We start from the raw sequence: 26763 nt of genomic DNA on the forward strand, positions 1-26763 counted from the left end.
GCAAAACCATTAAAGAGTATGTCTAAAATAATCATTGCACACGTATCAAATAAGGCAAGGCCAAGAAAGACACTGGTGCCATCTTGAATCCCTGTGGGTTTCCTCTGAGTTCACCAGTTTCCTCCCAAAAACATGCCAGCAGAATTCATGTCTGCCTCACGCCTAACCGAATGAATGAATGAATGACTCTCTCTGTTATGCTTCGTTTCCAAGCTGGTCCTTTTGTTTCTGTTTCCTGTGGTTTACATTGCTTGTGTCCCTCCATAAGGATATTTGGGGGCGTTCCCTGTATGTACTCGATGTCCCCATGAAAGTGCGACGATTTTGCAGAGGCTTTCTAAACCGGGTCTCGTTTTGAGTGAAGTCGGTGAAACCTGGCAACCCTGAGTAGATCTGAGTGAAAGTGAGCGGAGTCTCAGGTGAGGAGCAGCGGTTCTGTGCTACAGAGCGCGTGCCACACACTGCAGGTAAACTTGTACAGAATACATGTTACCAAAGAATTTTGAAGCTTTATTACTGTTTCTGTTAACTTCTTTTTAACGGTTAAAAGCTTTTTGTTAATAAATTTATACAGAGAAAATTTCAGTTACTCATTATGCCTGAATATCTGTAAGTTACAGCTATATTCATCTTTTGATGCCTGAACAAATGTGTTCTTTTGGTGAATTTAATTGTGTTGTTGTTGTTGTTGTTAACGTCTTATTTCCAACTTGATATGCACACAGCAGTCCTAATGAGCAGCTTGAACAGAACAAACTTCTTCAAAGCACCACCAAATCCGTGTTTAAAGGAGATCTACTGTTGGTGGTGATGGCTAGTGGTCTGCTCGTGCTCCATTTAAAGTCAGTGTGCCATCAGTTTTCTACAAATCAGCTGCTTGCTGTCAGTTGATGAGGAGTGGGGCTGGAAAAGAAGCACCTGGCACCCCCAAAAAAACAAGGGTGATATCCTTCTAATCACTTCATGCTTCCAGCACAGCCCCCTGTCCAGGATTCTACACGTTCCTGCACACTCCAGATGTGAGAAGATGTTGGAATTTCGGTCTGGTTCGTAACCAAACAGCAAGAAAAGTTTTTTTTTTTTTTTTTTTTCACCTCTCATGGATCTGTTATGGATGTAATGAAGGACACTTTCTGCTGGAGAAGCAACACCCCCAGGATCCCAGACTGTTTTAAATGATTCCTAATTCAGATGTGTAGAAGACTAGTGACATTGTGATTTGTGACTTGACGAGGAGCTAGGATGCCAAAACAGCACTGCAGGTAAGTGTATTAAAAAGCTTTTGGAATTTGATTGTACTTTGATCAAACTGCTTTGAGTGCATGAGTGAACCGAGGTGGAGCATCGAGCATCAATCCAGATGTCAAGTTAATCTCTGTCAGGCCAGCACATGTGCCTTCTGTTGTACCATAAATTTATGAATTGACTTTACTCTGCCAGTTAAGGTCAAAGAAGGTGTAAATGGATTTTTTTCCCCCCCTGGTCCATGTTTATTTTCCCTTCCTCTCTACAATAATAGTGTGTTCTCAAATTGCACAGACTGTCAGGAATATCTTTTGGACAAAGACATGGTCGAACCATTGTGAAGTAGATAGCATGTAAAGTACAGTTCGTTATTGTTATATAGGGCAGGGAAAGTGTTGGAGTATTTTTATTTATTTTTCAAGCCAGGGACAACTTTATCTGTAAATCAAATTCCATTACAGATATAACTTGTGAACATAATCCAACTATTCAAATATTAATCTCAGTGTTTAAATGTATGAACTGACATTCTCACTCTTTACTGGAACTAGGCACCTTTTTATTTGTGAACTTCCTCAGACAGAACACATTAAGTCCATCTTGACATTATTTCTACGCCTACTTGTTTTCAAGTTACTGTGGTTGGGATTAAAGCCGTTCCTTTCAAGTATTCAGTCAAATCAGCTAATAACTGGAAGAGCTAAAAAAATAAAGAATAATTATAATAGCTTTAATAATGGTGGGTTTTGATTACAACCAGTGGAACTAACTTTTAAAAAAAACAACAACAAAAAAAACACACAATCCCCCTTTCTATACTTCACATACTCCTGGTGGTCCCTGGACCCCATTTCCAGAACCGGTGTTATTGATGCATCGTATAATTGATTTACTGTTGTAAAAGAGGCTTGATCATTTCTAGGATGCTCATGTTTAATCCTAAAATGCTGGAACAAGTTACTTCTCAGTTCTATCGTGTATTTAAACTGAATGAACACGTATGTGGTGGTAATGTAATGGTTGCAGATGCAGTTTTGATCATGCACACTATTAGACTGATCAGAGATTTGACTATAGTTCGACTGACAGCGTATTGTAGGTCTCGTATTCACCTGCTCTCTGTATGTTTGAACAGCGCACTCACTCTTATGCTAACGGCTGCGGTTTATGACCTCGTCATAGCCTTTTAGCGTCGGGCCTCTTGACCCCAGGAAGCCTTTGACCTCAATTTGGTTCAAATATGCAGGATGTCTGTCTTTCTGCGTGCTGCTAAGTTGTGCCTTTCGTCTTAGACTGAGCATGCTGTGACCTTCTTTGGGTGACTGATGCACCTCCACCAATTAACTGTGATGGGGGAAAAAAATAAATGGAAATCCTTAGTACAGATTTATTTTATGAAAATAATCACAAAAATGTTAATAATAGGCCATTTATCTAAACCTAATACTTTGGCAATATATTCCTAAACGTTCCACTCACAGAACCCAATTATATTTAAATTATTATTAGATGTTAGATTTACAGTAAGTTATTGAGGTATGGATTAAGCCCATGTAATTGTCAAATAATCTAATAACTATACGTAATAAATATACAGTCATGTGAAACAATAAGTACACCCAATGGAAATGATCTATTTATTTATTTATTTATTTTTACATATTTGGACAAGCAAACATTTGATCATCTTTGAAACAGTGCCTATTAATGAAGTTGATATACCTGAACAAAACCACAAGGAAAATGAGCTTTTTCAATCGTTTATTCAACAGAAATATCAATAGATGTGATTCTTCTGTGGAAAAAGTAAGTACACCATCGGCCTCAGAAGCTAGTATTGTCCCCTTTAGCAGAAATAACTTCTTGTAGACGTTTTGCATAATTGTCCACCAGTCTCTAACATCGATTTACTGGAATTTTTGACCACTCATCCATGCAATATTCTTTCAGTTGCAAGATGTTTGAGGGTTTTCTGACATGTTCCTGCCCGTTATCAAATTCCCCCACGTTTCAATGGGATTCAAGTCCGAGCTTTGACTAGGCCATTCCATAACCCTCTATTTCTTCTCTTTGAGCCATTCCTTGGTGGATTTGCTAGTGTGCTCAGGATCATTATCCTGTTGAAAAGGCCACTTTATGTACAACTTCAACTTTTGGGCAGATGGATTTACATTATCTTCAAGCACTCTTTGATGTAATGCAGAAATTATTGAATTCATGTTTCACAGTTGGTATGAGGTGCTTCTCCTGAAAAGCTGTCTTTGGTCTGCACCAAACATGTCTGCTCTCACTGTGGCCAAAGAACTCTATCTTTGATTCGTCTGTCCAGAGCTCATTATTCCAAAAGGCCTGGTCTTTGCCGATATGCTCATTGGCAAACTGTAGTCTTGCAAAGTCCTTTTCCTGACACGCCTCACATGCAGGTCAAATGTGTGCAATCTCTTTCTGATTGTTGAAGCATGCACTTTGACACCAACAGTTGCAAGACTTACTAGCAGATCCTGTGATGACATTTTAGGGTTCTTGGACACATCTTTTTGCATCAGACGGTTTGCTCTTGGGCTGAATTTGCTGGGACGGCCAGTCCTGGACAAATTGGCAGTCGTTTGAAATCTGCATCACTTGTAGATTATTTTTCTTACAGTGGAATGATGTTATTCTTTATTTTCTGAAGGCCTTACAGAACTCTAGATCTTGGCAAGATGATACCACACACCTCAATAACAAAGGGAACCCCAGACACTAGATATGAGAGGGGTATAAATAAGACAGGTTCCACCTGCACTCCTTAAGCAGGTTCTAATCACTGGCACCCATTTTATGGATTTGAAGGTGTAATAAATGTAGGGGTGTACTTACTTTTTTACATGTGACTGATCTGTTTTTTGTTCATTTAAATGGTGAAAATTACTACAAAATGTCGTTTTAATGTGTCATTTGATAGAGTGTATCAACTTTATTAATAATCACTGTTTCAAAGAGGGGCGCACATTCGCCTCACTTCTCCAGGGTCTGGGGTTCGATTCCCGCCAGGTCCCTGTGTGTGTGGAGTTTGCGTGTTCTCCCCGTGCTGCGGGGGTTTCCTCCGGGTATTCCGGTTTCCTCCCCCAGTCCAAAGACATGCATGGTAGGCTGATTGGCATGTCCAAAGTGTCCATAGTGTATGAATGGGTGTGTGAGTGTGTATGTGATTGTGCCCTGCGATGGACTGGCACCCTGTCCAGGGTGTACCCCGTCTTGTGCCTGATGCTTCCTTTGATTGGCTCCAGGTTCCTCCACGACCCTGAAGAAGGAGTAAGCGGTAGAAGATGGATGGATGTTTCAAAGAGGGTCAAATGTTTGCTTGTCCAAATATGTATTTAAAAAAAATTCTTATTTTTTTCACATGTAATAATTCTGATTAAGTGGGCTTGTAATTTCCATCACTCTAACGAAATAAAAAATGATAAAAACAAGGCTCCCTGGCTATGCTTCACAAGATGTCCCGAGCACCCGCTTTAAGAACCGTGGTGTTAGAGAAACAATTTGAGAAATCATGGATTTCCCCCACACACATTTTGAAACTGTGGATAAACAGTGGCTTGTCAGATTGGTGTCTGATCACTGGAGTGTGCGAGGGAGATATGGATCGTGGGTGGCTACCGTTCTGGTACAAAGCCAAAATGAACCTGTCTGGAACAGAACTGTTTGAAACCATAAAAAGATAAGCACAAGTTGTGAGCATAAAGACATTTCCACAGAAAATAAGCTTTGATCAAGCCCCCAAGACACATGAACTAACTTTTTCTTAAGTCAGCAGGATCACAACATTGCTAGGAAGAGGGACCGGGGTTTCCTGCACTGCAAAGAGTTTATGTGGAGCTCTTAATTCTCTTGAGTTAGGCTGGCTTGCTCAGGCAATCAGTACGAAAACTTTTCCACAAGTGCACATAAACATCCCATGATTAAAGCATCACACAGAATCAGGATGGGTTTCAGAAGGATTCATGTTCAGGAAGAAGTTGATGTTTTATAGACTTTTATAAATGTGTATACACACACCCAGTGCATTGCATACATTGTAGCATATAATTACCACACTAATTGGATTTTATAGTTGCTATGTAAAGTATAGTAAAATGGTGTAGTGGAAGGAAACTGTGCAGATGCTCTAAGAATCAGGCTTCTCTTTGAATGTTAATGATCTTTTAGAGTATAAATGGGAATTCCAGATCTTGGCTCCTTCACTCATGGGACATCATTGTCATGGCAGGTCGGACAGAATTATTTGCTGTTATTAATGGTGTGTCTGTGACACAGGGTCAAAGGGCCATTGTTAATGAGGCTGAAGAGTCTCATCTCTGTCAGATTGCAGTTGCAATGTTGAATACCACACAGTGAGAGCACACAAAAATGGGCCATTCAGAATCACTATTATCTGTTTATTTTGTAATGCATAATTAGAAACCAACAAATTCATGACGTGAAATCATACACTTTAATAATTATTGTGCTTCTGATTAAACACGTTTCATGACCAGCAGGAATCACTGAATTGTGGCCATAATGAACACACTACTATCCATACACTCACCGTCCACTTTAATAGGAACACCTGTACACCTTATCATTTATACAGTTATCCAGTCAGCCAATCATGTGGCCGACAGCGCAATGCGTAAAATCACACAGATACAGGTCAAGAGATTCAGTTAATGTTCAGCTCAAACATCAGAATGGGGAAAAATATGTGATCTCTGTGACTTTGATTGTGGTATGGTTATTGGTGCCAGATGGGCTGGTTTGAGTATTTCAGAAACTGCTGACCTGCTATTTTCACACACAATAGTCTGTAGAGTTCACACACAAGGCGAGTGCGAAAAACAAAAGGCGTTGAATCAGTGACAGTTCTCTGGATGGAAACGCCTTGTTGATGAGAGAACATGGACATTGAATTGAGCTGCCTGGAAGGATATAGTAAGTCAAATAATCACTCTTTACAACTGTGGTGGGCAGAAAAGCATCTCAGCATGCACAGAACAGTGAACCTTGAGGTGGATGAGCTACAACAGCAGAAGACCATATCAGGTTCCACTCCTGTCAGCCAATAACATGAATCTGAGGCTATCATGGGCACAGGCTCATCCAAACTGGACATCTGAAGATTAGAAAAAGATCAGATGATCTTCAACTGTCCAGTTTTGATGAGTGTCCACCCATGATACTCAGTGGTATTGTTAAATATCGAATTATTGCCTTATTTATTGAAATCATATTGTATCCTGTGGAAGCCTGTGGTTTACACACCTACTACTTTATCATGTTTGTAACCAAAACAATGTGTGTTTTACATGCCATGGAATATATGAGAGAAGTTGCGCAACAAAATGTTTTAAATGATGTTGCAATCTGCTTCGGACTTTAAAAGCTCAAACCTTGTGGCTCAATATAAAAAAATCACAATATTGTCAGGTTAATCTTATCATTCTAAGCTGAGCTGTCATGGTAAGCAGAAATTGCTCAATTATAGCCAAAGTGAAATTTACTGTTTTATTTTACAGCATATATATATATTTAAATTTACATCTACAGAATTTAGCACACCCCCTTATCCAAAGTCACTTACAGAGATGCTTTGTAAGCTCAATCAAAAATATATCGTGCATCATGCAAGTAAGACAGGATCATTAACATTAAGCTAAAACCATTGTACTAAGGAGTTTGTACAACAAGAAGTAAGAACATCTTATATGTATAGTCCTGATATTCTGTATCTATTCCTCTGGTTATTAAAAACACGGTGAAGAAATGGCCTTATTCTGAATGATTGGAGAATTAAAACAAGGAATGAAAATCAAAAAAAAAAAAAATTCTAAAAAACCCCCCCAAACCCCACAGTATTCAGCTTCTCTGAAGGTATTTCAGGTGTTTTTAGGCCCAAGCTAATATAGAGCTGATAAATGGAAACAATGTACAGAAAAATAGCTTAATAATAAATACATACATGTACTAAAGGAGGTCTCTTCATTTCCTGGGAGATCATCACTTTTACTATGCAAAACTCGGCAATGTAATGATGAGCACTTATAAATACTTTGATTACAGTATTAAGAGGTTTCTGTCCAGCATGCCTGGTTATTAATTCTCCATAATCAAGTCCTGAATGGTTATAATAGGCTTACGCTGTTTGTTTGGTCTGTTTCTAGGAAACTGTCTCTGTTCCAGGCGCTCACCCTTGTTATGCTGTTGACGTCCCTGGATTGCCTGTCATCCCAGGAAGTAAGACAACACCGGGTCCTCTTTTCCATCATACGCTTTATTCGTTAGGAGCCCCAGTCATGAAATGGAGTAGTGTGACACTGAACAACAGCTCGACTCCATGCCAGCACATTTTAATCCCTAAACTGCACGATTACTCTAAATTACTTCTAGCTTCATCCCTGATCTCATGTCATTTACAGTAATTGAGTCCAGCATGAACATCTGGTTCTATCACAAATTCTCAGTCAAGCCGTTTTTATGATGATGTTTGAAAGCTAAGCCGATAGGATAGTGCTGAGTGCGGTAATAGTTTCTACTGACTGGCAAGTTTCCCTGTCAGACCTGTAGCGTAATTCTTCAGTGTATCACTGCCGTCTTTCATCACTGATTGTATGGCTGTCAGAGACGGGGTTCTGTTGCGGAGAGAAAAATTCTGTCTTCATTTGCTTGATTGTCAGCAGGAACTTGCAGGAGGGGTTTAAAAGATTAACTCTTCCTTACTGTACAATCCCTTTTCGTGTGATTTAAGTGGCAGGTGTGGGACAGGCTGTCTGTAGAGGGTTGAATTGATTGCCCTCCTCTGTTGTCCTCAGCCTCCCTGACACCAGACACATTTGACTCATTCTTAATAAACACTAATGTGCACATTCCACTTTATGAACATGTTACGGTTTTAATGTATAATCAATAATATAAAACAAATATAAACCTGGAGTTGAGTCACTGTATGTATGATTTATTTTATGAATCACAATGTATTTTGCCCAATCGTTATAAAACAATTATAGATCTAGATATAATAATGTTTCTTGAAGATGGCATCCCATAAATGCGTACCAAGTGAGTCTTCACAGGCCTTGGTCACATTCAAATTTCTTTTCAGCAGATCCAATCCAAAGTCAGGATGTCTCCAGCTACATTGTTGCATGGGGAAAACTCCCATTCCGAAGGTTAAAGGTCGATTTCATTAATCCAGCTTGCCCACCGGCCCCATGGCGGTTTGTTATCAACACTAATTTGAGTCTTTGGCACTTTAATGAGGCCATTCGCAGGTCACTCTACAATAGGAAGTCATTGACTGCAGTTATAAATTTCTGTGCTGACCATGTTAGTGCAGTTTCGTGCCATTTTCCCGCTTTCCCAGAGAATGCTATGTGCTTAAACCACTCATTATCAATGCATTATTCGTCGCTGATTAATATCTAGTTTATGTCAGAGAAGTCATCCTTTAAGGGAACATTTTTTATTTGAGGTTAGACTCCACCCAGCATTGGCATAACATTTAGTAATGATATGATATATGGTTAATGATAGATTTTATGGCTGTGCATGTAAAGTGTTAATGGAAAATGGCGGTGCATATGTGAACATCTGCATGAAAGTCAGAGCCAGCTAAAACACACCTTTTCTGAAGGTGCCCAAGTTTTAGATACATTTTCAGTGCTGTTTTTTATGTTAAAATTCACACAGTCCTTAACATTCTTCATATTAGATTTATGTAGCTTGTGTGTGTGTGTGTGTGTGTGTGTGTGTGTGTGTGTGAGAGAGAAACCAACTGCTGTGTGTGAGGTTGTTTTAATTGACAGACATGGCAGGGTGTGCACTCCTCACTTCCACGCTCTTCTCACGTGAACACGCACAAATATGCACATATGATGGAATCAGGGTGGCCCCAGGGACCTGATGAAAGCCTCTGTCTCGTCTCGCTCCCTCGTTGCCTGTTTGTCTCGGATCAAAGCCAGAGACGGATATGAGAATGGCGCTGTAATGTTATCCAACAAGACGATTAATTTGCCTCTCCAGAGAGATGCTGTAGCAATACTACATAACTAATCAAAAAGGATGGCACAATAGCTCACTGACAATGTGTCTTGCTCTGTCTAATGTTCTGTCTAAGGAAATATATAAATGTCAGAGTCAGTGGAGCCATGCCAATGGATAGGAAATGATTCATTTTGCCTGATATCAGGTATCATGGGTGTTAATGTACCATACCTTTGTTGTTTTGTAGAGTTCCACTACAGTTTAACTGGTATATTAGATTACATTTAAAACACTACTGGTTTCAAAGGAAATATTTATTGTTTGGTCTTAATTTTATTTGGAAAACTTTTACCAGTTTGTTAGCGTTAATTGAGATTCATCAGATCCAAGAGCGATGTGGTGTCCCACAAGGTTCTGTTTTAATCTGCATATTGTTCTTTCTGTATATCCAGCCCCTTGGACGTCAGAAGTTACTGAATTGTGTTTGTTGTAATGTTTGTGAGTAGTATGTATGCATATTGTGTGCTCACCTAACGTGCTGAGGTTTGCCGTGAACTGCCCTTAGATTTGTAGCACTTGAATTTATAGCTCGACAGTTAGGGTCTCCTCTAACTTCAACTTTACCCCAGTTTATTTAAGCTGCACTTAAGTTGCACGTTGACTACAACGTCCTGTGTATGACGTTTAAAGACCTGAATGGTATCTCTAGTGTATCTTGCTAGTCTCTTGACGTCATATAGCCCATCTCAAGCACTTTGCTTAACTGAGCTGGGTCTGCTGTTAATACTGATGATCAATTGCAACAGTGACCTATAAACTGTATATTAATGTTCCAGACACTACTCACAGTCTTTTAAATACTGACTAAAAATGCAATTGTTTAACCTGTCCTTTGGACTTTTTATCTTGGTAAATATAGTTTATGATTTGTATTAATTGTCATAGATTTTTGTGGGTTTCACCCCTCTAATTTTAGTCTTGGCCAGTTCCTACCCACCAGCCAGCACTCCTCTATGATATAATAGCTACCAACCAGGGAGGGTGAAGGCTAGCACATGCTTCCTTCGGGACACGTGAAGCCAACCGGCCGCGTCTTTTCAAACTGCTGCTCTTGCTGCATCACAGGACAGTGTAACATACTCATAGGAAAGTGCAATCTGCCCTCTTCCACATACATGAGTTCACAGACACCCATGATTGGCTAGTGTCGATTGACAGTGGAGAGAGTATGTCCCCTCTGTCACTCAGAAAGCACCGACAATTTTGCAATATCATTAATGTTTTGTTTTGACCTTTTATTTATTTATATAGATTTTAGAGGTATACAGATTGTGTACTATATTTGAGCCATTTCCGACCTTTGCTGATTCATCCAACTCTTACACCCAGCACTGGTGTCTCTGTTTGACAGACTCAGGGCAGACGTGTTGGCCGTTCATCTCGAGTGCCTCGGCAGCTGTTTTATAAGAATGAGTGGGCTTCGTGGGGAGTTTGGTCCGAGTGCTCTCGCTCCTGTGGAGGAGGAGCGTCCATCCGCCGACGGAGCTGCATCTACAGGTACAGCACTGGTGTCACCAAGGTTTTGTCTAAAAAATTACAGCAGTAAGTAGCAGTTTTTCATTTAATTAAAACATATAAAGAAGTAGGGGGCACAGTGGCTTAGTGGTTAGCATGTTCGCCTCACACCTCCAGGGTTGGCGGTTCAATTCCCGCTGTGACCCTGTTGCGACCATGTTCTCCCCGTGCTGCGGGGGTTTCCTCTGGGTTCTCTGGTTTCCTCCTCCAGTCCAAAGACATGCATGGTAGGCTAATTGGCATGTCCAAAGTGTCTGTAGTGTATGAATGGGTGTGTGATTATGTATGTGATTGTGCCCTACGATGGATTGGCCCCCGTCCAGGGTGTACCCCGCCTTGTGCCCCATGCTCTCTGGGATAGGCTCCAGGTTCCCCGTGACCCTGTAGGATAAGTGGTTTAGAAAATGGATGGATGGATTGATATAAAGAAGTAATAGTAGGATATGTTGCATTGTGTGTTTCATATTAAAACAGAATTTTATGGTGGTGTTTTTTTCTTCAGGAATCCAGTTGGAGGCCCATGTTTGGGAGATCCCAGGCAGTATAAGATCTGCAACACTAAGGTACAGAAAATGTTCAGTTATTGAAACTTGAGTAATTGGTGCATTACCTCATCGTGGAATTATCACGTAATGATGGGGAGGGCTGGTTTGAAATTATTCGAAGGAGATTTTAAGTTATTTTGTTTTTTCATGTTGTTTAAGACCATTATTCTTACCATATTTGTGAAGGAAAGCCGGCAACACTTATTGTACTTAGTCAAAAGTCAAATTTTGTAGGCAGACAGGGCAACTCGCACAACATGACTGACGCGATGAGGTAGACGAGGACTTGCATCACTGTCTGCAACTGGTTCTCACACTACACTGCAATAACGGAGGAGAAAACTATTTCATGAGAAATGCCGCACAAAACTTCCTACTTAAGGCTGTGTTCGTTCGCCGTCAGCGTTTGTCGTTTTTTTCAAAAACGCCCTGAGCTTCTTTTGGGACACTCTCAACTGCATTTTGGGACAGCGTTTTTTTTGTGTGTATGTGTTTTTTTAATAAAAAAAAACACTTTGCCCAGAGGTTTTCATCAGAAAAAGACATTATGTGTGATCCTAACTTTGTTTCATTACAAGGCACTTTAAGATACTATGGTTAGATCAGTCAGGGTATATTTGTCTAATGTCAACTAACTAGCTTCTCTGGCTAACGTAACTTAATTCAGCACATGAATATCTATGTAGGTTAGCTAGGTTAGTAATTTCTTTAGATGTAGTATAACATTAGTTATATATTTTGCTATGCTACCTCTGCTATCGCTAGTGCATTATTGCTATTTTATCCACAAGAATTACTCCCTAACAAAAAAAAGTTTATACTTCATTTATTCTTTGTTGAGGTTTACCTCATTGATGGTTTGCAACATGCATATTTGAATCGATCGTTGTAACTACCATCCTGAGGTGACGGAACAGAGAAATATCCGATCAGCTGTTTGATTAGCTTGTCGATGAACTTCTGCCCCAGGCCAATCACACAAACATTCGTCGAAACACTGATTGTTGCCAGCTTACCTTTCCGTTTGAGATCAAGTCACACAGAATGAGTGTGTCTAAACTTTTAACCGGTAATGTATATGTATTCTCTTAAAATGTCAAAGTATGTTATAGACAGGAGACTCCAATCTTGCTCAAGACCAACATCTGATGGGTTTTCCCAGACTGCCACACAAATAGATGAAACCTTGTGAAGAAAATGTTTGAACAATAGGCCATAGATTTCATTTTACCGATGCTTTTGAAAGTAGCAATTTAACACAACTGAGCTAACTTTCACACACAGTTATTTTAGCACAATTTGCAAGATTGTCATAGCCATTGATTAAAATAATTCATTTATAATAATTCCAATCCACAATGCATGGGTGAACCTATGCATTATGCTATTCCTCTGTTGTGGATGATTGAAACGAGTGTAGAAGGAACAGTTAAGGGGAGATATACTGTAGATTTTGTATGGATTATGGTATCACCCAAATTTACAAATGTGTATAGAATTAGGCTCGGAGATTAATGAAGTTTTAAAGTTGTCCTCTGTGTTCTCACAAACCAGCGACTGTGTGTGTCCTTTATTAAGAAGTCTGTCTGCAGGGTGGCTCTGTACGAAGGATGTTGAGACTGTTGATAAAGCAGGGCTGAAGTAGCTCCTGAGCAAGTACAGACAGGCTTGTGTGCGTGTGCGTGTATTTGTTGCCCATAGCGTTCATACACCTCTGGTTCTTCCCAATCAGGGGTGTCCTCCTGGATCTCTAGACTTCAGAGAACTGCAATGCAAAGCATTTGATGACAAGCCCCTAGTTGCTGGGAGGTACCAGTGGACTACTTTTCATGGAGGTCAGTGAGCAATGTGTGAAAATGTGTGTGATGTGTACATTTTCCCCTCGAGCTGGATTTAAGGTGACCTCATCAATGTACTTTGATGTATCCTCATGTCCCAGGCTCTGACCCCTGTGAGCTCAGCTGTTTGGCTCTGGGACACAATTTCTACTACAACTTTGGGCGAGTCCTGGATGGCACACCCTGCGCAACCGAGCCTGGGGCCGTATGTGTGAACGGGAAATGCCTGGTGAGGGACAACCTGCATCTTAATACATCTCTCATGTTTCCTTCTTCTGTTTTTTTTTTTTTATCCTTCTTCATCCTTTACTCTCTTTGATAATGCAGAATCATTTGCAACATGTTTTACGAGTGTGTTAGTGACAGACCCGGTCCAGAGATTAGCCAGAGGTTTAGCAGCTATGCCATGTGGAAAGACACTTAATCTCTGTAACAACATTTTCATACTCATTAGGTAAATCGAGCTGAACACATGAAGGAAAATGATTTTAATTCAGTTCCAGTTTTAGTGTGACAGCTTTAGTAAAAGTGGTTCAGTTTTCCTCCACTAACCCGTCCCCCACCTCTGAACTGGCCCATGTGGGGAACTCTTCCTCTCTCGCCACATTTCCTCATTTAAAGCAAGTTTCAGGGGCCAGATTCACAATACATTCTTAAGAATAAAATTCTTCTTAACTGCTATTTTCTCCTTATTTTCGAGCTTAAGAAAAAAGCTACAAATGTTTTGTATTCCCAAAAATTCTTCTTAAGAATGTTCTTTCTTTTAAAAAAAATAAAAAGACAAAACTTAAGAAAAATTCAAATTCTTGAAAAGAATGTTCTTGGAAATCATCGTAAATAACTTCTTAAAGGTAGGATAACTGCCAACTTATCGTAGATCCCCAAAGGGTAAGATTTTTAATGAATTTATTGGGTTGTTTCAAATATTAAACACTGCAAAATTCTAAAACATGTGACATATAATGAATGATGAACTACTACTATACTGTAGCCCTTACCTACTGTTTTTGTTTCTGTTCTTCCGCTCCATGTCAAATTAGCTGAATTGTTTCTACTTTCCAGCAAGTACATTCTCCTACGGCAGTTAATGTCGTAAAACGAACGCATTTTACATTCGAATAAATGATCGGGAGGTGATTGCTACTTTAAAATAAAAAAGGATAATAAGTTGATACATTTAAAATTTGGCAGTATTGAATTTGTTGTAGCTAATTACTAATACTAAGCTAATACTATTGTCAATTTATTCTTAAAAAAAATTAAGATGTTCTTCAGAAAATATTTGAGAACTTCTGAAGAATTTTTCAAGAAATTGCACTTAGGATCATTTTCAAGAACTTTCTTAACTTCGTTCTTAAGAAGATTTTCATGAATCTGGCCCCAGGTGTTTAACATACCGTAATTTCCGGACTATAAGCCGCTACTTTTTTCACACGCTTTGAACACTGCGGCTTAAACAATGACGCGGCTAATTTATGGATTTTTACGAGCTAAAGCGCTTCATGCTGCCAAAACATTTAGCCTCGTCACATCGGACCAATGAAATTACCGAACAGGTCACAGTGGATTCAGTGGTTCAAATGAAATCAAACGCACTCACACTAAATTCTTCAGATCAGTCATTCTGCGCTTCATGCACACCCCCTCATCGCGGAAAACACACGAAGAAATGCATATGGTGCAGCTTTCAAGTTAAAGGCGATCGATCTGGCTGTCGAAGAAGGAAATAGCATGCGAAGAGCAACTTTTGCTCCAGTCTGCCAGTGGATCCTAACAGCGTGGAGCAGTGTCATAAAATCTACCATCACCAGCGGGTTTCGAAAGGCTGGACTGCTGCGTGATGAAGAGGACAGCACAAGCTCAAGGGCGAATTTGCCTCGAGACGTAAGTGACATTGAGAGCGACAACGAAAGAGAGACTGAGGAAGTGTGTGACGAAGTGCCGGTAATTCTGACGCTGTTCAATTCCGACACTGAAGAAGGCGACTTTAGTGGTTTTAGTGCGCAGGAGGAAGATGAAGATAGCGATCAATGACTTTTCCTGGTAGGCAACTGTACTTTTTTTTTTTTTTTTAACCAGCCGTGTTATAGGCACTGTTCGGAAAAAAAGCATTTACGGTACGTATTTAATTAAAAGTTTAAAAAAAAATCTTTGTGTAACATCTTTCTGTGTAAGTATCTCATGTTACAACGTGGACACCTGCGGCTTATAGACGAGTGCGGCCTAGATATGTACAAAAATTTTTTTCTTTTTAAAGTTAGTGGGTGCGGCTTATATTCAGGTGCGCTCAATAGTCCGAAAATTACGGTACATAATAAGGACATAAGCCTAAAGAGTTCAGTTTGCAGTCACGTGTCTGTGATGCTCTTGTGTTGCAGTCGATATGTTTATCATGATATCTTTAAATGCAGTTTTCCCCATTTTCACTTTTTGGGTAACCATTTTAAAACTTTACTTCTTTTGAGATGCATTGAGCTTGAGATACAGTATTTCAGTTTAGGAAATCCTGTAGTTCTCAGATTTATATAAAGCAGAAAATTCCAAATTTTATGATATGAAGGTTTTTCCCAGGCCACCACACATTTATGGAAACAGATACACAAAAGCCGGTTCTATGCTTGGGGATCCACCTAATGACCGGTAGGTGTGCAGGTGAAAGTGTAAGTAAGAGATCTTACACTTTCACCAATCTTGTTAAAATGACCTGGGACAAATTTCCCAAACGCATTGTACTCTTAAGATGATCTAACTTGGTAGAGTGTGTACTCATTTTACATTTAAAAATAATTAGAGAAATTGAGCCGAGCGCATTAATGAAAATCAAATAGTAGTATTTAACATTCAGGCATCATTTTTTTGTGTCATTTACAGGTGCATCTAAAAAAAAAATTACAATATTGTGGAAAAGTTCCTTTTTTTTTTCCATAATTTAATTCAAAAAGTTTAATGTAATCCGTGGAATGTGAGCTGTAAGGCGTAATCATCAAGATTAAAACAAAAAAGGCTTGAAATGTTTCATTTTATGTGGAATGAATCTAGAATATATGAAGGTTCCATTTTTTAAATTTAAATTACGGTCAAAAATAGCAAATTTTTGAACGATATTCAAATTTTTTGATATGCACCTGTATACTTTCCCAACCCCTAAACTAGAAAACTTGTGGAGAAGCTGATCACTCTTAATGCTCTGTTCTGTGCATTTTTGATCATCTTATCCTTTTGTCAGAAGTATCTGATCATAATATCAATGATATTTTAATGTTAATTAGGATAAGCGAGCTGATCACCTTAAGAAAAAATTATATACTTCCAATTTTATTATTTTATTTTTTTTCCATTTATTCTTCTCCGCTAATAACCATTTAATGTCCCATGTGGAGAACATTTCTTCTCACCAGAAACCCATCACTCTTACTTCTCTTTCTCTTACATATTTTCTCACTTACACAGAAATTCATGTATTTAAAGCTTTAAATTCCTTTTGTGCGAATGAAGCCAAGGTTTTCAGCGGACCGTGTATTCGGTTTTTGCTTGTTTAAAAAAAATGCACCTGTTCTAAATCCTTAACATGGCATATTTTACATACATGTGAAGGTGAATTTATGGGCTGTGAGATCAGAAGTGTGCGAGTGTTTAGAGGCTCTCATGCAGTTGGAGAACTAAAGGAGAAGCAGGTGGTCTAATGGCAGAATGCAGGAAAGATTGAGTCCAGAATAGAGTGTGAAAAAAAGCTCAGCGCACCTTGAAATATACTTAAGGTACACACAATATGTTTCTAATCACTGGCCCCAGAAAACAGTGTGAAGGTTTATTTAAATCCACTGATTGATGGCATGGTGGTTGAAATGTGTGTGTGGTTTAAGAATGCGATGAGAAAAAAGAATGAAAGAGCAGCTTTCTGTCTATTCTGTTCTCTCTCACTTTATACACAAGTGCGTGACAAGGTTAGTGTGAAACAGAAAGCGAGGTTTAATTATAGGCCACTGGAGTTGCTAGGGAGAGACTGTTGTGAATACCTCCCTATGGATTTGATAATCCCCCTCTTCTAATTTTCCAGAGCCCCTCCTCCTCACTCGCCCTCACTTAAACCTGTGTGAACCTTTCTGATGGTGTTTTTCCCAGCCTCGTTTGATTCAGATAGGGACTGAGGTCATGCTGCAGACCATCTGTTATGGCATGACCATGAAAAAAAACCCTAAAAAAACACTTTGCTGCAGTGGATTTTCGCTTTTGTTCTCTTCTTACCAATGTTTGTTATTGCTTTAGGTCGTTTCATCATCTTAACCTTTAGTAAAATGAATAATATGTATAGAAAGATATTTATGGAGATGCCATAAGGTCTTGACATGCTGCACATTTTCTCATTTAGTGCAGGATTCTGCCGTTTTAGTATTTTTAATTCATCTCGCATCGTATTATGACTTCTCTAGCAGAACCCACATTTTAATGGTTACTTTATAAAAGTGCACTTACATTTCTAAACAGCATATTGTGCTTGCGTGTGAAGGTGGATTTAATAGCTATGAGGTGAGAAGTCCATTTTAACACTTTATGTCTCACTTTATTTCAACAAAATCACCTGAACGTAATTTGTAACGTAAATATGGTTTGTAAAAAAAAAAAAAAAATAATAGTAAAAAGAGGAAATGAGGCAAGGACATGCTATAAAATTATTTTTAGCATTGCTCCACTTTTAGTGCAAAAAAAAGTTAAGTATATTTTGTCTCTTCACAACCTGACTTTCGGCTCTTCTTTTGTAAAGAACTGTTTACTTGTAAGCTTTTTATGCTGGTCATGGAGCCATTACTGGGAACACTGGGGGAATGCTGGGCATGAGGCAGAACAACACCCACCTCATGGGGCAATTTAGTAATCCATCTACAAGCATGCTTTAGGCAATAACGTGGAGAACCTGAAGCAAACCCATGCAGACACGAAGAGAAAACATGCACAGAAATTCCATACAGGCAGTAACTTAAAACTGGTGACCCTGGAGCTGTGAGGTGGAAATGCTACTGTACCTGCTGCACCACTGTGCCACCCTAAAGACATGTTAGAGATGTCAACGTTAACACATACAGATATTATACACGGTGTCCCAAAAGTCTCCATACATTAGAAAATGAACACTTTTTTTGCATCATGTTTTCCAAAATTAGCTTATATTATATAGATTGTTTTTTTCAGATAGTCTTTAAGAATGATTTTACGAAAGAAGAACGTATTGAAATCATTCTCGTGGCTGGATCGGGACGCTGTCGCAAGGTTGTGATGGACTTTAACAGGAAACATGGGAAGCACATCACACACACGACACTGTTGGCAAACATATTAACGAATTCAAAAAGTGTCGCGGACCGACCGAGAAGTGGACGTCCACGAACATCCACTGACGAAGGCACAACCAACGTGGTTCTGGTATACATAGTCCCCTGAGTATGGAGATGTTTGGGACACTCTGTATAAAAAAATCTGTATTTGTAAAACAACCTCTGATGGACAAAGTCACATGCTTTGTTCTTTTTTAAAACTGGAAAATCAACAGAATTTTTAATACAAATATGAATACACCGGTGCTATTTAAAATGCTCTATTAGTATAATCCTGTGGGGATTTTGGATGGGTGTGTTGTGTTCTGCTTCTAAAATGGTGTGTCCTGATAAGGTGGGCTGGGCAGCTGTTGGGTTTCTAATCATAGTGTTTTGTTTGTATGTGTGTGTAGAAACCAGGGTGTGACCTGATCTTTGGCTCCCAGCAGCAGGAAGATGCCTGCATGGTGTGTGGAGGCCAGAACACCACCTGCCTTCATCATCGTAGTGTGTACCGGAGTAACGGCCAGGAGATCGGTCAGTACTGTCTCAAATATCTGTGACATTCATATAAACCTTCAGTTAAGTGTGTATGTACAGTATGTGGTTATGGTACTAGGAAATTATGTATTATAATACATATATAAGACATGTAAGACGGTGGTATATAAGACACATTTATTGCTTTATGGTGGCTGTTTTTCAAAAAGGACCCAACTCTGAAACCAGCTGTTGTTCAGTATCTCTTTACACAGAGCATGATAGAGAGCACTTTAAACATTCGCTTTAAAAGTTTGGGCAGTTTTCCAGGGAAATCTTATCCTAAGTGGTTCCTGTAGGACAGTGACTGAGTGTTTATGGGACTGTATACACACTCGCTGATCGCACAGGACACTGACACCTTGACCCTCAGAAATAGTTTCTTCTTCATGCTGGCAAAGTAGAAAATGAAGATTGCAGCACTTAAAGAAGGGGGAAAGTGCAGATAATGCCAGCTTTGTCCTCGACTTCCCTTTTTCTGCATCTGGATTTCTGAGAGTAGGATAACAGCTCAGAAACCGCCACTGTGCTGCTTTTGATGGTGAGGTCAGAAGCCAGTGGAGAGGAGAAAGTCGTAACTCTCTCGCTCCATTCCACATGCAGAAACCGCAAAACAAGTGTACAGCACAGCTACAGGAAGACAGGGTCGTAAAAACACACACACACTAGATATGATCTATTGAGTGTGTGTTTTAATGATAAATGTGGTCTCAGCATGGTGCTCATATTCCAGCAGTGTTATAACCCCCCCCCCCCTCATCTCTCATCAGGGCCATTTGGATACAATGAGGTCACCATGATCCCAGCTGGAGCCACCCACATCAGAGTGACTGATAACACCAAAAACTATTTAGGTTTGAGCAAGGCCATCTTTCCTGTTCGCTTTAAGATAAATGTGTATTTTCATTCAAATGTAGCTTACATAATTATAACTTTTATTATGTTTACAGAATAACTTAAACAGAGCAAGAGCATTAAGGACTAAGCATTAATTAAGGCAGTTCCTTTATACCTGATTGTTTTTGAAAGTCTCAGAGACGTATTTAAATATTTCAAGTATTAAATTAGTTTGCTAGTTTACCTTAAGTTCGTTTTGCTCACTAGTTTGCTTTCACTCATGATGTTTGTTTTTTGCTCGCTAGTTAGCTTTCGCCTGCTAGATTTGCTCTGGCTTGCTAGTTTACTTTTAATTAGTTTGTTCTTGTTTGCAAAGTTTGCTTTTGCCCAAGTGTTTAGTTTTCTCTTGCTAGTTTACTTTTATCTCAATCGTTTGTTTCACTCACTAGTTTGCTTTTACTTACCATGTTTACCTTTGCTTCCAAATTTTAGCGTTCTCTCACGCGTTCACTCATGTGTCTGTTTAGTGCACCTGGCGTATATTTTGTTTTACTCATTTGTGGTTTAAATGATTTATTTGATTACATTTTGGAAAATAGAACCAAATACACTCATTACAGAATATAGCAGGTTGATACAAAAAAAAAAGAGAGAATCGGCGGGAATGGTCTAAACCAGTGGTTTTCAAAGTGGGGGCCGCCTCCAGGGGGCGCACGGGAGGCCTCAACAATTTCGTGTGAAAAATAAATAAATACATGATACAGGAGGAACTGACTGACATGACAAATTCATGTGATTTAAAAATGAAATTTGAGTCTGTTCCCCTTCCTAACTACTGGCTGCATGTAAAAAAAATAAAATAAAAAAAAAAAGACTATCTTGCTCTGGCTGAGAGGGCTCTGAAATGCCTTCTCCCTTTTGCAACAACTTAGTTGTGTGAGTCTGGCTTTTCCACTTTAAAAATACTTAAAACAAAGCACAGAGCACGTCTACATGTGGACAGTGACATGCGTATGGCACTGACAGACATAAAGCCCAGGCTTGACAAACTGTGTCGGAGCCACCAAAGCCATCCCTCCCACTAGTATGTTTTCTCTTTCTCACTCTCAGACAACCACACACACACACAGAATCAATTCCTAATGTAATGTAAAGATGTAAGATGTAATTATTAATAAAAAAAAAGGGGGATATATTCAGAAGTCTGTATTTTTAATGTGTTTTAAAGACATCTTGCAAAAGGGGGGCCTCGGTCAAATGTTAATGCCATTTGGGGGGCCTTGCCCTGGAAAAGTTTGGGAACCCCTGGTCTAAACTTCTGCAGGAGTGGGTGGGAGTGGGCTTAAAAAACAATCCCATGCACACCTCTACCCATAAGACCAATATTAACTCAGAAACTGAGCACAGATTTGTGCTCACTGGGCCACAGACAACACATTTATTGTCAGTATTAGAATATTCAGTCCAGATATCATTCATTAAAATCCACAGTTGATTGCAAAAGAGAAATAAGTCAAAATGTAAGTCAATGTATTTCTCTGTTTGTGTGTAAAAATGGTCTATATTGAATGAACCAGCCCTTCAGAATGGACATTCCCAGTTTGTGATAAATGGGAACTGGAAGATCAGTGTTCCAGGGGAGTATAACGTGGCCGGGACCAAACTGCTGTACCGACGCTCTGCTGATACATGGGAAAGCTTTGAGGTGCCCGGGCCGACACAGGAGGACTTGCACATTATGGCGAGTGATTCCATCTATTGATATTATTAACAAAATAGACTACTACGTGATGGTCATTTTAAGTGGACACTTTACACAGAAATGGAAGACAGTGAAATTCGACTGTAATGTTATCCCTCTTCAATCCAGCAGTCCAAATATGAACAGGGCCTGCTGACTGATTCCTGTTTTGTGCTTGCAGGTTCTATCCACTGATGAGAATTCTGGGATAGAGTATGAATACTGGCTGCCCCCTGAGCTCTACGCCCTGCATCATGGAAGGAAGAGTCCATACCGGCATCAGCACACATCAAACTTCCTGCCCTGGGAACTGCCAATGACTACCGCCACCACTACCACCACCACAACGAGACCTCCTGCCACCACGCAGCCTTCATGGGGTGAAAACCAGCTGCTATTTTTAAACAGCCGAATATATTTCATTTACAAAGCGCAGACTCTTCACAAAGATAATCATAAAAATCAAGTCAAGATTAATGACAGACCTGGAAATGGACAGGTTTGCATGTTATGTAGGCTCAATCAGGAAGCTGTTGAATTGGAGACAATTTATTTTAGCTTCTGAATCTTTAGTATGCTGTAGCTGATTTGCTTAGTTGCAGGGGTTTGGTCACATGGGGGGCACATGCTGGTAATTTCCCCCACTGAATTAAGTCAAGCCACCTCAATCTGACCTCAATTCTCATTTCTGAGCCTGTGCCCAGTGTAGCCTCAGATTCCTGTTTTAGACGGATAGGAGTGGAACTTGATGTGGTCTTCTGCTGTTGGAGCCCATCTGCCTCAAGGGTCGGCATGTTGTGCATTCTGAGATGCTTTTCTGCTCACCACGATTATAAAGTGTGTTTATTTGAGTTACTGTAGCATCCCCGTCAACTTGAACCGATATGGTCAGTCTCATCTGACCTCTCTCATCGACAAGGTGTTTCCACCTGACACTATTTTTAGTTTTGGGCACCATTTTGTGCAAACTCTGGAAATCATCAGTTTCTGAAATCCTCAAACCAGCCTGTCTGGCACCAACAACCATGCCACAGTCAAAGTCGGTCACATTTATTCTCCATTCTGATGTTTGATTAACATTAACTGAGGGTCTTGACCTGTATTTGTATGATTTTATATATTGTGCTGCTGTCACGTGATTGGCTGATTTAGATAATTACATGAATGAGCAGTAAATGCACGCGTGTCCTATGCAGCATTTAGTGATAACAGTCGTTAAAGTACTTTGATTAATTAGTGTGACTGGTGACTAGATGCTGCTTTACATGCAGTTATTTTTGCGCTTATGTTTACATGTGAATTAAGTTAACATGAGACCAACCGCTGCATTTTCTCTCACATTAGATGATTGATGTGCTTTATACATGTAATGATCCTTATAAATAAAAGGTACATTCCTTTCTAAAGGGGCACGGAAATGGTTTTCAGTGTCTTCCGAACACATATATCTGTACATACATGCCTGACGGCACAGTGGAATGCGTGCAAGCCGCTCCCTTCTCACTAAGCATCAGATGCATTATGTGATGTAATGTGAAGCTGAGGTTGTCTGGAGTTTGTGTCTCAGGAAGATTTACGGAGTCATTTATTAATCTCATTTGCATTAGACAATACAAGAGGAAATCTAAACGCCTATATGTGGTGTATACTTACACAGTTTTGCGAAAAAGAACCAGAAATTCGTCTGCCATCTTGGTTATCTTGATTGTTGGAAAATGTTTGCAGATTTATGACTTAAAGTGATTGGTTTTTGTCAGGTCATGTAGGCAGACGAAGACCTCCCGTGAGACCTCCCTTTCAGCAGCAGCCACTGCCTCGTCTGGAACGAGATGAGAAGAGTAACTACCTGCCCCGGACGCACAGCACAGGTCAGCACACGTTAATCATCACTCCTGAACTCTGTGTACTTCAGTTCATTCTGACTCATCACATTGTCACAGATTCAGTCTGAATTTGAAACCCAGCTCTGATTTTATTACAGGTTACTGCGGTAAGTGCAGGAGGGTGAAGGGGCGTGGGGAACGGCAGAGGCAGTACTGCCAGAAGGATTATGGTGAGCTAAAGACAGTATTGGAAGCACACTGAGAAGCATTATGTTTTTACATTGCAACATATAAAATTAGTGTTATTTTATGTATTATTATTATTATATAGTTATAACATTATAAATATTTCCAAATATTTCAGTAATTGCTGTGAAGCTGCTTTGGGACAACGTCCATTGTTAAAATCGTTGTATAAATTAAATTGAATTGAAAAAACAAAGTATGATATGAGTGTGATGTAGTTTTATTGTGATTTTTTTGCAACATTTGATGTTGTAGTTGTAAAGCAGGCCATTTTTCTTTATGATAATTTTTTCACTTTAGAACCGTATCTCCTTAAACTTAACTGAACATCATCTTAATTCTGAACCAAGAGAGTGGAACAATGTCATATTAATGTGCATTAATGCAAACATACATAATAATAATCTCCTGTGAAATGAACAGCCTTTGGACAGCCTATGTTTTATCGTTTGCCCATATATCTTTAATAAAATCTTTTTTTGTTTCGACAGTCTTCAGAGCCAAGATCTTGGGGAAGGTCTATGTTGGCGAGGAGACGCGATACGACGTGCAAATTATCCACACGTACCGCAACCGCTTCCGTCTGGAACGGCGTGAATACCTATGGGCCCCCAACAGGTGTGATTGCCCTGCGCTGGAGGAGGGCTATCAGTACGTGCTAATGGTCAGGCGTCACGTAAACCATGAACAGACACTTGATCGCATTCTGCTGGAGGAGGACAGCTACACTCAGCTTTACCGCCCACGTGAGGACAGCCTACTGCGCCCCCTGGAGGATCTTTGCAGTAACAGGGGACCGAGAACTCACCAGAGAGGGTAGAGGGTGTGGACTTAGGCCCTGTTTGGCTGAATTCATTGTGCACTCATTATATTTAATCCTGCTTAAAAAAAAACACCACCACAAATGACGAGAAAAAACTACTTGTGGATATTACAGGAACCCTTGGGAAGAAAAGGAGCCCATAAGTTCCAGAGTTACACCAAAGCTAGTCACTAAATGAAGCACTTTAGGTGGATGTTATAACCTACCTTTAAAAATGCATATACCAAAGAAGAACATTTTTTGTTGTATTATTATCAGAGTTAATGTTGCCTTACATATATTTACCGACCAACCGTAATATTTACTTCTCCTGTCAGTGTTTTTAATAAAATTGATTACCTCATTACAATGGCACCTGCCAAGGGGTGGGATATATTAGGCATTGATTGTTGATGCATTGAAAGCATGAAAAATGGGCAAGTGTAAGGATTTGAGCGACTTTGACAAGGGCCGAATTGTGATGACTAAACGACTGGGTCAAAATCTCCAGGTCTTGTGGGATGTTCCCGCTATGCAGTGGTTAGTACCTACCAAAAGTGGTCCAAGGCTCATTGATGCGTGTGGGGAGCGAAGACTAGCCCGTCTGGTCCGATCTCACAGTAGAGCTACTGTAGGACAAATTACTGAAAATGTTCATGCTGGCTCTGATAGATAAGTGTCATAACACACAGTTCATCACAGCTTGCTGTACCTGCAGACTGGTCGGAGTACCCATGCTGACCCCTGTCCACCACCTGCTCCTACAATGGGCAGGTGAACATCAAAACAGAACTACGGCACAATGGAAGAATGTGGCCTGGTCTAATGAGTCTTGTTTTCTTTTACATCATGTGGCGGCTCGGTACATATGCGTCGCTTACCTGGGGAAGAGATGGCACCAGGATGGGAAGAAGGCAAGCTGGAGGAGGAAGTGTGATGCTCTGGGCAATGTTCTGCTGGGAAACCTTGAGGCCTGGCATTCTTGTTGCTGTTACTTTAACACACATACCACCTACTTAAACATTGTTGTAGTCCATGTACACCCCTTCATGGCAATGGTATTCCCTAATGGCAGTGGCCTCATTCAGCAAGATAATGCACCATGTCACCTGCAAAACTTGTTAAGATGGTTTGAGGACACAGAGCTCAAGGTATTGACTTGGCCTCCAAATTCCCCAGATCTCAATCCGATTGGAGGCCTCACCTCAGTGCTTACAGGATTTAAAAGATCTGCTGCTAACATCTTGGTGCAAGATACCACAGCACACCTTCAGAGGTCCTGTGGAGTCCATGACGGGTCCGAGCTGTTTTGGCGGCATGAGGGGGACCTACGCAATATTAGTTGGTTAGATGGTTTTAATGTTATGGCTGATCGGTATATAAGCATAAAATGTATCTAATTTCTCTCTGCTGTTTGTTTTTTTCCTACAATTATTGTTCGTTTTTTTTTATTATATTTATGATAATATGTAGAAATCATACCTACATTTATGTATGTGTTTTGCTTTTGATATATATTTTTTACTATCAGTGTGTTTATTGACAGTGATGCAAAAACTTTATTGAATACCTCAAGCAGAAGTCTGACTTGATAGTTATCAAAGTGCTTCAGTGCGATGATCCGTTGAAGAGAGTGAAACATTTCAGGAGGATCTCCGTAACGATCAGTAGACAAAGATAATGATGCTGACCTGGACCCAATCTCTTCCACTGTATAATCAAACTCACTGTATTTGATAATAGTTTTCTAAGACCATCATTTATATTATTTATCTAGAATGCAGTCCACAATGCATGTTCCACACACTCCACTAATTAAACCGACACTGTGTTTTTAATTATTATCAGTAAAGCTAATGCCCGAATATATAGCCATGTCACTGAAACATGGGGGACGCAACACCGTTCAATAAAAACTTGCCATGAGACAGTGGGATGCTGAAGAAACAGCGTTTGTGTAACACTTAACACACAACACTTTGCTCTGTGACGACAGGATATAGAAAGTAGAAGTGTGTATTTCTCTAGAGTTTGCCTAAACACCAAATACAAACTGCACCGGGTGAAGGCCAAACTTAGTGCATCTACTCCGGATCAACATTACAGAGAAGACTCTGTATTTTTGCACACTGGCCCAACAAGCTAAAGCGGATTTAGAACTGGCTACAAAGAATATTGCTGCACCTGACCCAAATCTGGGGCATGTCCAGTTGTTATTTTGAATATCTGGCACAAGTGTCGCACACACCCAGGTCCAA

At 39.8% G+C, this 26763-nt stretch overlaps 1 protein-coding gene across 1 annotated transcript; it reads left to right on the forward strand.

Annotated features, from left to right (window-relative positions):
- The first annotated feature begins 222 nt into the window (after positions 1-222).
- adamtsl5 (ADAMTS like 5) lies at positions 223-26438 on the forward strand. The gene is made up of 14 exons (XM_017459240.3): positions 223-467; positions 726-1262; positions 7431-7503; positions 10661-10806; positions 11327-11387; positions 13102-13204; positions 13309-13436; positions 18930-19053; positions 19827-19910; positions 21471-21634; positions 21816-22014; positions 23392-23502; positions 23616-23687; positions 24195-26438. Exons 2-14 carry the CDS (start codon positions 1243-1245, stop codon positions 24521-24523), a joined length of 1614 nt encoding a protein of 537 aa, XP_017314729.1. The 5' UTR covers positions 223-467; positions 726-1242; the 3' UTR covers positions 24524-26438.
- Positions 26439-26763: the final 325 nt, after the last annotated feature.

Source organism: Ictalurus punctatus, chromosome 27 (assembly GCF_001660625.3).
Source record: "Ictalurus punctatus breed USDA103 chromosome 27, Coco_2.0, whole genome shotgun sequence".
In the NCBI taxonomy this organism is placed as follows: domain Eukaryota; kingdom Metazoa; phylum Chordata; class Actinopteri; order Siluriformes; family Ictaluridae; genus Ictalurus; species Ictalurus punctatus.